The sequence below is a fragment of the Taeniopygia guttata genome, chromosome 3 (genome assembly GCF_048771995.1).
Source record: "Taeniopygia guttata chromosome 3, bTaeGut7.mat, whole genome shotgun sequence".
Taxonomy (NCBI): domain Eukaryota; kingdom Metazoa; phylum Chordata; class Aves; order Passeriformes; family Estrildidae; genus Taeniopygia; species Taeniopygia guttata.
This window is the reverse complement of record NC_133027.1, coordinates 46,876,627-46,890,284: the sequence shown is the minus strand read 5'-3', so window position 1 is coordinate 46,890,284 and position 13,658 is coordinate 46,876,627. Positions and strand designations below refer to the sequence as shown.

At 43.9% G+C, this 13,658-nt stretch overlaps 2 protein-coding genes across 7 annotated transcripts in view; one reads left to right on the top strand and one right to left on the bottom strand.

Annotated features, from left to right (window-relative positions):
* Positions 1–8,153, bottom strand: part of CDC40 (cell division cycle 40) — a 37,790-nt gene extending 29,637 nt beyond the window's left edge. The window contains exon 1 of the mRNA XM_002194411.7: positions 7,519–8,153. Coding sequence (XP_002194447.1) covers positions 7,519–7,713 — 195 coding nt within the window. The 5' untranslated portion in view covers positions 7,714–8,153. The remainder of the gene's footprint in view (positions 1–7,518) is intronic.
* Positions 8,154–8,253: 100 nt separating this feature from the next.
* WASF1 (WASP family member 1) overlaps positions 8,254–13,658 on the top strand; it is an 86,591-nt gene continuing 81,186 nt past the window's right edge. Inside the window, exon 1 of one of the 6 annotated variants that reach the window (XM_030267738.4) lies at positions 8,254–8,677. The gene's annotated coding sequence lies outside the window, so the exon portion shown is untranslated. Of the gene's footprint in view, positions 8,682–9,229; positions 9,365–9,530; positions 9,554–13,658 lie in introns of those variants that run through there. The other 5 variants (XM_030267737.4, XM_030267736.4, XM_041715121.2 and 2 more) reach the window with 5 other exon arrangements.

Genomic DNA, 13,658 nt, shown 5'->3' with positions numbered 1-13,658 from the left:
TTGGCTTGTTACCTGATTACATTTGATTGAAACTGTTCAACAAAGGAAAATAAAAGCATGTTAAAAAAACTCAAAAGAAAACAAAAACATGACATCAGTAATCGCACAAAGGTTTTTCTAAGGCCACTGTCTTAGTAGAATTTTTAGTTCCAACCAGAAGGTTTTACTCTCACCACATTATCAATTATTTTGACAGGCAGGCCCAGCCATTGCAATGATCTTGCCTGAACCCTCAGCACTACCAGTTCTAGGTCTGACCTCATTTTTCTCATCACACCACCCTTCCAATTCACTGGGCTTAGATGTCAACAACTACTGGTACATTCACAGCCCAGACTTTCATACACCATAAACTTGCCTGCAAACAGCACAGCAGGCCTGATCCTGTCACTTGGCAAAAACCCCACACATCCCCAGTTAGGAGCATACCAAAACCACTTCCTAACCCATGTTACCTACAAACTTACACTTGCTTTCACTGCTCCATGTCATGAGGACATTTTCCACAGACAGCTTTTTGAAGTCACATCATACAACTCACTTTTCTAGCTACACCTCACATCTTGTCCACAAAAGGCAAAATTTGAGAAAATAAAAATTAATATAATTGATAATAAGGCAAAATTTATCTGACCAGTGGTTAGTGACATTTAAACAGTGATCAGCTTACTTTAAATTAGGACAGTTTTTTTCCTGCTCTTTAATCTGAAAATGCAAAAAAACCCCCAGATTTGCAAAAATGCCAAGAATCTTTCAGTTCTGCTATTTTTCCTCCTCTTTTTTTCCTGTGAAGTTCTATTATATGTTGCCTGGTAATTGAGAAAAGAAACAGATTGTGCCATAGAAGCTGATCCACTGCTGGCGGATTACAGCAATTCTGGTTCTACTTCGCTGCTGGTGGAACAGTGCTGAGTCACTTGAAAGCCACACAATATGTTCACTCCTAGACCACCACAGGCACATTCTTTCTGTGTGAAAACCACCGAGCCTTGAAATTGAAGCACATGTTATATTTATAAGAGCTACGCTCCTCAAGACCTCCAGTCTTATTCATGTTCTCATGTATTAGGGCATCCAGTGACAATCTCATAACATGCTGCTGAAGCACATAATTGTTATCTTTCCATTATGTCATTTTGCTTTAAACTGTGTAATAATTTGAATGTGGTCCAACTACCTACTCTACTTTCTCAGTATTTTTAAAAATTGAAATCTTGATAAGAACATAAAGTATTTACACAACATGTTGCCAAATGTTAGTCCATGGCAAGTGTTCAAATTGCAGCAGACAAATTATCCTTTGGTCAACATCTGGTAAGTGCCATTTTTTACAGCATTATAAGACTCTAGTAGGTAGCAGAAACATTAAAAATATTAACCTAGGCCATCATTCATTTCACCAATTGCTGAGCTATCTGCATTGGTGTATTTTGGTTGTGGCTTTATTTTTTTATTTTTCCAGATTAGAGGAAAGAACTCATCAACAACCTCTGCACAGGGTGAAGATCTCTAGGTACAAGTGCATGCATTGCCAGAAGACCATTTCAGTAGAACTCATCTTTCTAGGATCCAGAAAGCAAGAAAAGGTAATACAGGTCTCACAACACTGTCCCTTTATGCTGGCAACAGCATTAACTGCATGCATTCCAGATGCATTTGCCATAGCTCCAGCTGACAGGGAAGGGATCACAGGAGCAGCAGTCTGGCAGAGCTGTGACTGAGATAAGGAATCTAAGAGATCACCTCTCTGCTGTGCTGCAGCTTTTCCTTTGGTCACAGGAATGATTTATCTAAAAGTCTATGGCAAGCAATCCACCATGTGCGCCAAGTGTGACACAAGTGGCTTTGTGGGATGGGAAATGATCAGTAGTTAAGCTGAAAGAGGAGGGCACCCTAGATCACTTCCACTCTCAAAGGCACAGGAATCATAAAAGGGGGGTCAAAAACCTCTCAAACAGATACAGTATTCCTTTGGAGAAAGTGAAAAGTTCAGCTGCATGACGGGCAGAGAAGCAGCTGGTGTTTGCTGCAACTCAGAAATTGTATTAATATGGGCTTTATGACATGCTATAATATCATTAAAGGGCTGTACACCTCATATAACTTGGAACCAAAGAATTAAGATTTTAGGAAGTTATGTTTTACTCAATATGGCTATCTTGAAAAACATAATAGGAAGGAGCTGCAAACTTAGGTCTATGTATCACCTCTTTGCTTTTCTCAGCACTTCAACAAGAACCCAGCTGAAACACAGTGGCTACACTGGATACCACACATCAGGTAAGACACATGCTACTGAAAAGTGTTCAAAAGAAAAAAAAAAAACAACCCACCATTGAAGGCCTAAAAAAATATGACCTGAATAGAAAAATTGAGCAATCTAACTCAGCACAGAGGAGATTCAGATTATACAACTTTGCATAAATAAGGACATTCAAAACCTGAAAAGGTTCACTCCATAGATCCACTGAAGTTTTGTAGACAGGTTGAATGAATGTCTGTCCACAGAGATGCAAGAATCACTGCTGATACAAGGCAAAAATAAGCAATTATGTAATTTCACCGAACTACTTACTGTGTTGGTATGTTGTTTGGGTTTTTTTTTTAATAGATGTGATGTTTACTAACCTGCAACTTCAGGTTGCTTTAGAGTTCAGGAATGATTTGATGAGGTAAAAAAACTCTTTTGATAGTTAAATGCTGTCCTTTTGCACCTTTCGTTTAACAAAACACAATCACACTATTATAGAGGAATGCCGCACAGGGCTGTACTCTTGAGTATTAACATTGCCTAAGGAATCTATCTTGAGACAGAAGCTTTTGATGCTAAGTGTAGACAAAGGGGCGCTTCATCATAACTTTCTGGAGATCACCAAATGTCTGGTTCCTTTCAAGGCACATTCCTACAGTCCTTCAGTCATAAAGATTGGCCACTTTAAAGCATAAGAAAGAGGGCAGGAAATAGGAAATTTTAGACTACAAATACAATAGATCAGATTAACTTTCCTCCTTAACAGGTTCCTTAAACATGCCACAGTCCTCTTTTTCTTCAAAAAAACTCCTTACTCAAATGCCATAAAACAATCGTGTTACTTTCTATAAAAACGATTTAATTTATAGAATAAAAAATAGTTCAGTAATAAAAAATTATGTCAAAAAAAAGATTGCTAGAAGTTTCTTTATGTGCACACAAAACAAAAATATTTCTTAAATTAAACAGCAGCAAAATCCCTGTAACACGCAACAAAGCGAAGCCTTAAATAAAAATATCAAGGTGCACTGTATACTGCAACACTGGATGCCCTGTTCCTTAGAAAGAATATAATATGGCTTATATTTTCCAGCTTCATCTCATGCAAGCAGAGAGTTTTGATGTCTATATGTTGGGGGGTTTTCTTTTCTTTTCTGGACATTTCAGATAATAAACCTACAACATTCGATTTCCCCAGGTAAAGTCATTACTAGTTAGTCAAATAGCTAAAAAAGGGCAGGCTGCTTTGCATAACATTTAATTAGTTTTAATTATCGATCACATTAAAATGTAGTAAATTAAGACCACATCCCATGAGCCACTGAGACTTAAGCAGTTTGTCACTTATCTATTTTTTGCCTAAACCACTTGGGCTGTCAAATGCACATTATCTCATTCTAAAGACTTACAAATTTATTACCAAGAGATAGATAGCACTTGCAGTGAAGCTCCAACATTAACACATGGCTGTTATCAGCTTTTATTCTTTCTATCCATTCACCCATTCATGTATTCCTAATAGTGACTGCCTCACTAACTCCAACAGAATAAAAATAAACCAGCAATAAAAGCATATGCTAAATGGTTTTGTTGAACTAGGCTAGATTCCCAGGATCTTGCAGCATGACGAGTTCTAAACATCTACTCCCTACAAGATATTTTGTGTCAAAGAAAGTTTGAAAACTCACCATGTCAAAGAAAACAAACATTCCTAACAAGTAACACTTTCCAAGTCTACTAAGGTTCAATCATGGCTACAGAATTGTCATAAGCCACTTTGTATCTTTCTCTCTCCATAGCTGACAGGATTAGGTTTAAAAACACATTAAGAAGAGTGACTGAAGTCTATTTCCTCCCCTTATGCAAAACTTCTCTGGAAACCTGCACAGTGACAAAGGTAAACTAGATTCAAAGGGAACTGAGACTTCTGATCCCTTCTCACATTAAAGACAACACAGATCCTCCAGCTCCTGTACTGGGCTGGGCCAGCCTAGTTATTCTAACCCAGTTAAATGTCCTCTCCTCAAGACTACTGAAGGGCATACTGTCAGGAAGTATCATAAAATCTGCTCTGATCTGAGCCTTACCCTGGATAGAGATCAAAAAATAATTGTTCTCTCAAAAGTAAAGCTTATAGCCCCAATGGTTCCTGTGAAGTGATTTCTTCACAGAAAGCGCAATTGCCTTAATTTCCTTCTACACTTCTAATTCAAAAGTGAAGAAAGAATGTCAGCAGTCTTAGGGTGATTTTTTCATAGAAGTAGAAACTGTAGGAAAACTAATTATAAGTGGGTTTGACAACTGCCTGGTTTGGCAACTGGGCTCCCTTCCCCTTCTTGAACAGCCTCTATTTATAACACTGTCATGCTTACCTACTGCTTGATGATGTATTTGGAGAAAGAAAGTATCCTGATCAACCTGTCCACTGTTCCCACAAAAGAAAACATCTGCCTTATGGAAACTTGGCATCTAGGGGAGAGTAAGAGCAGAGTATATGATGATGCTTCTGCACTTAAGCACTTAAGTCCCACCAACAGGTCTTGGTGGGACTTAAGGAAATCTGTGTATTTATTGACACCTCATCCTTCAATGGATCTCTTCCAAGTACTTGTCCAGACTCTCCTTTTTAACAAAATTCTTCAACACACTGTACTTCTTGTCATGACAATATACGTTGCATAGAGAACTGTGTCCCTGTACTTGCTTTGGACCTAACTCCTACTAGACAGCTTATGGCTGCTGTAATGGAAGAGACAGTGAGTATTTAACTCCCTTTCTGTGCCATTTAATGATTTTGTAGGTGTCTATCATATTTTACACCTCACCTGTCTGTTTTGGCCTTCTCATTACCTCATACAGAAGCAGAACCCTTCTTCAGCCCAGCTGTCCCTCTCTGAATATCCTGCAGTTACAACAGATCTTTTTTGGCATTAAGGGACCACAAGCACAAACTTCCATCCTCTGTTGTCTTAGCTCAAGTGATTTTAGTGGTGCTAAAACCAGTAACAGAAACATGCAACTTTCATCCTGTGGGCTTTCCAGTTTAGAATGAGAGTAGAAGTATTACTGGATTGGAGTTGCCAATAATTATAGCCATTATGTGTTATGAGCAACTTAACATCAAGATCAGCAATAGACCTCTTTCAAGAAGCAGACTGTAAGAAGAGGGTTTAACAAAAGCCACCCCCTCAAACTTTTAAAACACAGTTACCAACCATTAGTACAGCTTTCAATTACAGAATAATTATTTTCATAGAAATGTGACTTTATGTAACTATGACGTACTTTGAAACAAGGACTCAGCAGATTTCAACCGTAAAATTAAATACATGTAGGAGTAACATCTTAGGGATTTATTTGATATGCACACTTCAGTAGCCCAAATGCTGTCAGCTGAATGTGCTAACAACCTGCTATTCAAGAGAGTGAGGACCTGTGAGGTTCCTGTTTAAAGCATACATAAGTCTTTGGACAGCTAACAAGCCAAAATTGTGGACCTGAAACAGCTAAAACAGTTCCAATGGAGAACACCAACCATTTCAGGTTCACACTCTCAACTGCCAAAAATGCAAGCTGTGGTTGTCAGTAGTTGCCAGTCCTGAGGAGCTACATAAACCTTTGTGCTGGCAAGGCAAAGGGAAAACCCGCCGCTACAGGCTTAAGGGTGGTGGAAAGCACATCCAGTGCTACTTGCCACTTATCACTAACACTCAAGAAATATGATTTATTAAAAAAATATGGCTATCGATCTAGTACTGATATCCAACTGTGACGGACAAAAACTCTCTAACAATTTAAAGTTAGAAAGTGTATGTTTATTCAACGCCGGGCAGCGTGCGGGATAGCTCCCAAATACACACCGCACCTTCCAGGTGATTACAGAGTCTTTTTATCCATACAAGTATTGAATACACAAAATACAAATACATATTCATAATTTTGGTACATCCCATTCCCCGCTTTGTATGCTAATCACTCCAAAAGTTATTAAGCATGCATAGTTTGTCCCTTGAAATGGGTCGGTGGTCCCTTTCATGGGGAGGGGTCCCAAAATGAGGAAGTAAATGAAGTTTTCCTTGTTCGGCCCTTTCTACCTTTTCAATGCAAATATGACAAATGAACTCTTGGTAGAACTCCCATTCCTTGTCTTCAATTGGTTTCAGAACAGAGGAGGCCCACAACTGTCTTTTGTTCCTAAAAGCCATTTGTCAGTTTCTATATTCTTCATTATAAACCCAGCTAACTAAACATTGTGCTGACAAGCAATCAATTATTAGTTAACTACTAACTCCTAACTTCATCAAGGCCTACTCATTTATTATTTTAATTAACTCTAATAAGGCTTATTTCTAACTAAAATCTTAACTCCTCTAAAATCTCTAAATTCCTTATAGTTTATGTTTCAAATATTATAGATGTTATAGATTCAGCATTTCTTTTCAAATGTGCACAAGACAGCCTGCTGGATGCTGTGACTTGAGAAGCCAGATTTCCAAGCCCCTAAGAGATAAACAAATGTAGCCACTATACACAACACAACGTCTACACAAAAATATGATAAATTGTGACAGGAATTAACTAATGACAACAAAACTGAAAGAGTTCATCCACCTCTTGATCACGAGGCAAGAAACTTTTCTGAGCACGTGACAGCAGGACAGTAACAACGACAGTTATCACGGCAAGATGCCTGCTTTTGATTGGAAATTTGTTGCCTGTACAAAAAATTCCCAAGCTAAACCAGCACCTTCCCCACTCCCTTTCTGGTATCACAAAAGTGAGCCAATGTGATGAATGAACTTGGAAAATAAAGGTTCCCCCAGCAATAATGAAACACAAACACCAATCAGCTTTCGGGCTGCCCTTTCGAAGACGACTCAGCTGCAGCCACCCTACGAAGTACCGACTTCACCCCATCACCCGGAAAAGCCACACAGGAAAACACCTTACACAGGGAACAGCAAACAAGTATCTAAAGAATCGGAATCGAGGTACGCTCTGAGGTGGAGTCAGCACGCTTTGATAAACTTGACCCCCGCGGCTGGAATCCACGGGAGCTCCCCGACCCACGCCCTCCCCGCCACAGCTCCGACCCCCACACCTCCAGGCAGAGCAGGGCAGGGCCAGGTGACGGCAACGCACCCCTCCCGGCGCCGCGCCCTTTCCGGCCCGCTCTCCCAGCCTGGGGCTGCCCCCAGCACTGTCCCAGGCCGGCGGGGCGGACACAACGCGGGCAGGCGGGCGGCCCGGGCCCGGGGGCTGCCTACCTTCACGGCTACTTCCGGGGCTGCATCGACGGGCAGGGCAGGGGGCGCGGCGGGCGGCGCCCGGAGGTGCAGCACGGCATCGCGGCTGGCGAGCACGGCGGCGGAGCGCTGGGAGCCGCCCTCGGTCTCGGGCTCCGAGTCAGGCTCCGAGTCGGAGCCACCGTAGGAGGCGAGCGCGGCGATCGCCGCCGACATCTTGGCGCGGGGGATGATGGGACGGGCAGGTCCTGGCAGCTCCTCAAGGCTCGAGACGTCCCTTCCCCCGCAGAAGGAGTGGGGTGGAGCTGCGTCTTAAAGTTGTGGCTTATCAAAACAGAAAACACACTCTAAAGGATAAATTTTGTTACGGAATATACAGGCATTTGATGGGAGAACATCCCACTTGGCTGTGGATGTGCTTAACCTTTCAGGACTCCGTAGTAGGACTACAAGCTCCAGCATGCAACGCGGCGCAGCGCTCGTAAGTTTCCCCCGGCGCTTGCCTTCGCTTTGCGCGGCGGCAGGGGGAAATATTCAACAGCCCGGGGAGAACTCCAGCCACCCGCTTCTTCCCCCACACAAAGCGTCTTCGCTGCCTTTTCAACAGAAGGCAGCGGAGCGCAGAGCTCGGCCCTGCAAAATCCCGGGTTGTCATCCGCGGGCTCCCGCCGCTACGGCCCCGTGCCGTGCACGGGGAGCTCCGCCCCCTCACGCTGATTGGCCGCTGGCACAGCCGGCTTCTGTTACGTCACAGCGGCGGGACCCCGCCCCGCCCGCGCCGGGGAGAGGGAGCCCGGCGGGCCGGACTGTACCACCTGCCCGCCCGCGGGGTGGGGGGCGGCGGCGCATGGACCAGCCCGAGCATCGGGCGGTGGGGGGGGGCGGCCGGGTTCGGCCGCCGGGTAAACAGCGCTTCCCCCCCGCTCCCTCCCGCCCGGCCCGGCGCGCCGGGAGAGGCCCCGCCCCCCGCGCGCGCACACACGCGCACACACACAGAGACACGCGCGCGCTGCCCGGTGTCTATTGTGAAGCCGCCGGGGACGCTCCGCGCCCGCCGCCGCCCCCCGAAACACGGAGCCGCCGGCTGGGAATGGCCGGCGCCGCCTGAACTTCCAGCGCCCCGGCGGCCGCGGAGGGACGGGCTGAGGCTGAGCGGCGTGAAGGTGCGCAGCGAGGGCAGGCGAGTAAGTGCCCCCCGCCCCCCTGCCTTCCTTCCCTCGCGGTCTTTGGGGCGGGCGGCAGCGACCGGCCCCCGCTCCCCATCGCCCGCGGGGCTGCGGGACGCGCCTACCCCACAAAGGGACCGGCGCTCGCCAGGTGTTGGTCCCCTCCCCTTTGTCCGCGCCCGCGCGGGGGGCGGCGGCGGGAGGGTGTGATGGAGGGAAGCGGGGAGCACGCCGCGGAGCCGCTTTCCTCCGTCTCCCCGCCGCCCCCGCGGGCAGGGGCATGGTGGGGGCGTGTTGCGAGGCGGAGGAGCGGAGGGGGCCGCACTTGTGCCGGGGCACGGCGCTTCCCTCTCCTTCTCCCACTGTCGGCCGCCCCGTGTGCCCGCGGCGGGATCGGCCGGCGGGGAAGGGGCGGCGGAGCGGGGCCGGGGTCAGCGCGCGGGCGGGCGGGGGGCGGCGGGGTGACGTCACCGCCGCCAGGTGCGGGGAGAGGCGCCCCCTCCCCTCCCGTGCCGTGCCGCCGTCCCCGCCGCGGGGTCCGGGGCTGGCGGGGGCAGAGGTGCGGACGGGCGGCGGGACCGCCGGTCCGAGCGCAGGGGGATTCGGTCCGGTTCCAGAGCAGAGCTGCCCGCTGGAACACTGCTACCATTGTTAGGAGGGCTTGGAGATCGCGGGGGATGGCCGGGAGCGAGGAGAAACGCGTAGGTTCCAACTTCTCCCAGCCCGCTCCCGAACGCCTTCCTTTGCGCCCGCGGGCAGGAGAAACGGGAAGGACGGAGCGCCGGCCAAGGGCCGGCTGTAACGCCAGGTGTGTGCATTGCACGCGCTTGCACCTGGAGCGGTACAGTGCCGTGACTTCCCTTCGAGCTGCATGTGCTTTCAGAATTAAAGTGAGCACACAGTGACATCTAATTGTGACACAGGGCATTTAATCTGATTAAATGCTCTACTTTGAATTTTCTACCTTTCTCAGCAGTCACGGTTTGGCATACTTGTTTTCTTAGCTTGAGAAGGTATCACTTGGTTTTATTTGGTTTTTTTAAAAAGGCTGGAATAAATGTAGAGGACATATAGAAAGTGTTGATAGTGTGGAGTGGAGCAAGTTGCTGCATTAAGATCTGTTCTGTTAGACACAGGTATGCTATGTTTTTTTATGCTAGGACAGGATTTTAGGTAAAAGTCCCACACATTTCAACACCAAGACCTTTTGTTTGCATCTCCAACAACTGAAATATGCTGCATTGAACTAGCATTTCATATGGTAATGAGCTGACTTTTTAATGGTAAATCTATGGATGATGAATCCGTAAGTAAGTAAAGCTATATGAAGCATCACATGAATCACTGCTTATTAATATCAAAAGGGGCTCTTCCCCTGCAGTCAGTTGGTTTATTGGCAGCAATTGTTAACTGATTCCATATGACTGCATTCCTTTTTCTCTTGGCATGCAGATCGTAGGTATTGTCTGAAGTTTAAAGGTGTGCTTCCTGAAAAGTGAAAAATTTCAAGGCCTATTTGTGCAACCAGTGTGTGATATTTTATCTGGAGAATTGTGTTGGAAATTATTAAAGTAGTTTTGCCTTGTTAACCTTGAATTTTGCCTTACCTTGAGTCCCAAAGCTTTGGTGGCTGACATAAGTATGTTCAACTATGTTGTATTCAAGCATCCAAGTTTGCTTGCCAGTGAAATGTAATCGTCTGGGATTCTGGGTGCCTTTGTTGTAGAACCTACGAAAATCACTTACTGGTTTAAATTAGCTGCCTTTCTGGTACCAGCAGTAGTAGATAAGCAAATACATGTGAAGGCATTCAGGGCAATACGGTCTGAAGTTTCTCGTTGCTTAAATAGTAGCAAACATTAATTTTCAGCAAGCAAGTCAATGTCACTTCTGGGTATGAAAAACTGACCTGACTATGCTTTGAAAGTGTACATAGCTAATATACACCATAGTCTAAAATCTGGTTTTGTCAGAAAAGCTGAGGAGTTGCTCCTGGTCATTTGTGTTGAGCTAATATACTGGCTTATCTTGACTATCAATGGCATATTTGTAATTTCAAGAAGGGGTTGATTGGTATAAAACAAACTGAAAGGATGATACAGCTTTTCTAAAAAGCTCTGCTCATTGATTACTGTATTCTGTATGTTCCCTTTTAACTGAGTTCCATAAAATGTGTTATGTTATGCGTTGGATGCTGCTGGTTCCGAGGCAGACTGAAGTAGTGGGTGGGAGGTGGTTTGGGTTGCTTGGCTTTGCTTTCCATCCAGCTTTTTCACTGATGCTTTTCCTTGCAGTCACTTACCTTCCTTTGGAAAATTAAAGCAAGAGAAGCAAAAACTGTCTCCCTTTGTACAGCAAGGGAGACAGTTAACATATCAAGAGGGCCTTTTAACACTTGTTTGTTGTTACTCCTTGTGGTAAATACTGTACCAAGTATTACCATGTCTTTTCCCCCGGTGAAAGGAAAGAGGACAGAGGACGAAGTATTTTAAGAGTGGTTCCTTGAGCAGTAGAAGCCTGGCTTTTACCTTTTTTTTTTTGTTTGTTTTGTTTTTGTGTGGATTTGTTCAGGGTTTTTTTAAACCCTGAGAGTGGTTGTAAGCTCTAATGGAATTTTTCTTTAGTACAGTCTCATCCTTTTGTGGAGTGTCTAATGTCTGACAGGGTGTTAGTGCATTCTGAATCCCTTCCCTTGGTCGGGACAATCACAGCATCTTGATTTCATGAACTTAGTATTTTATAGGTATCTTTGAGAATTCTACACCTCTGTCAAATTTGGTTAGTTTCAGCCAGTTTCCAAGTGGAGGAACACCCATCAACCACACCCCCCCCCCCCCCCCCGCAACACTTCCCTGTTTGAGACCGGTTTGCCTCACAATTTGGGGTACATTATATTAAATTTTAACTCAATGTTTCACAAATTTTCCTTCAGTCGTTTTCTTCCCTATAGTTGATCGCAAAATCCGTTTCCCTCTGCTTTTAATGTATTCTATCCTACTTTTTTTTCCTTTGCTTTCTTTCATAGTTCTTTTTTTTTGTTGCTTTCCATGATGGGCATGCTTTATATCACACTCTTGTGCTTTCAGCTGGTTTTTCTTCTGCACAAAAAATGATGCATATAATCCTGCTTATTCCCATTTTTTCCTCTCTGTTTTTTAGTACTCCTAAATTGCTATCAGCCCACTTGCATATTCTTTCGTTTCTCATCCACCAAGATCTGTAACGCTGCAGTTTGGAGGAAAGGAAGGGAAAAAAATCATGATACTTATCAGATAGAGGATTGAATGAAAATATGAAGTTCTATTGTCTGTGGGATACAGGATTTGAAAGAAAATGAAGTTTTTTTTGCCTTGGTTCATATGCTTTTGGCTGCTGAGAAAAGGTATAATGATGTAAGTCTTATCAGGTTACTCCTACTGCATTTGGATTGGGCCCTTTTATAAGCACCTGCTTGTGTGTCTGATGCATCAAGGTGTACTGTAATTTAGCTGCTTGGAGACTGAAGCACATTTTAGAACTTGCGCTCTCCTATTTCTACTACCTTGGAGCCTCTGACTGCTGCAAGGGTGATAATACCCCTTTTCTAGTTTTTGTTATTTTGGACTATGTCCTGGATTCTGAAAGATACCAAGGCGCCAGATTGCAAAAAGAGTTCTCTGTTCCAGTACATCTGTGAATCAGTCTCTTTAGGTTTTTTGGAAGGGATCTTGAGGCTGTCTGACACAGATTACATGCTATATATTTCATGTTTACAAGGTGTGGTTTCAAAGAAAGAGTGATATAGGATAAGAATGGAACAACTTAGACTGTTGTACTTAATTCAGATGACTTTGCAAACTAAATAATATTTGTTGCAGAGCCACCTCTTCCCTAGAGGATGGGAGCTGTGCAGCTTCTTCGAACTCCTCAGCTACATATTCAATACTGTGAACTGCATCTTACAGCACAAGCTGAATGAGTACTGTGTTGGAGAGGCAGCAAAACTAATTATAGACTTCTGGAAATATAAACAATTAGCATAATTACGATTTTATATTGGTTTTCTTAATTCTCTGAAAAATGTTGTTTAAAATCAGTTAAAGGACAGAAAATATCATCAAAAGTGTATACATTTCTGAAAATATGTGCCTGTATTTTTTAAGAGGCTATGTTGAAAGCTTGCTTATATTAGTCTGTTGGTGTAAGAAATTACATTATACATTCAAAGAACTACAGAATAACAAATAAATGTAGCTACATTTTAGCAAAGCTCTTAACAAAGAGCAGCAATAATGGATACTTTTCAATGAGCTTATACCTTTTTGTTGGTTGACTTTTCAGTTAGATACTAAGGTTGTGACATGAATTTAGTCTTCTGACAGCTGATTCCATGCAGAAGTAAAATATTATAAATGCCCTAGCAGTATGACATTTAAAACTTATTAGAAAACAGGAGTCTATTCTAAAGCCAGGTATAGGTTTTTCGGCATATAATAAAAGGCATTAAATTGTGTTGAAGCATTTTTTTGTAGCTAAGGCATTTGTACTGTCTTTCCCCCTTTTTTTTTCCGCTCTGTGGTAAGCTGTATTCATTTTCTGCAAGTATTAATAGAGTGTCTGTTCTCTATTTGTCTTTTGCTTTCACAAATTTGAAAAACAAAATTGGTAGAAAATTGGTCAATAGATTTTAAGTTACTGAAGGAGAGTTTCCAACAAATACTCTGCGAGTGGTCTCAAAGTTTGCGTAGGGAACAGATCTGGAAATCGTTGGGTGCTCTCAATGAAATAAGATGCACACATAATTCTCTTTCTTTACAGTCACAACTGCCTGTAGATAGAAGTATGTGATGACAACAAAGACTGATGGTAGACTCAGTAGTACTAACTGAAATCACAAGTAGTTGGTACTGCTTCTGCAATGATAAATGTGCCTCACTAATCTATGTGGGGTTTTGATTGCAGTAGTAGCAGGATTAAATATGAATAAAGTTCTACTTTGCATGCACTTTTAAAAGG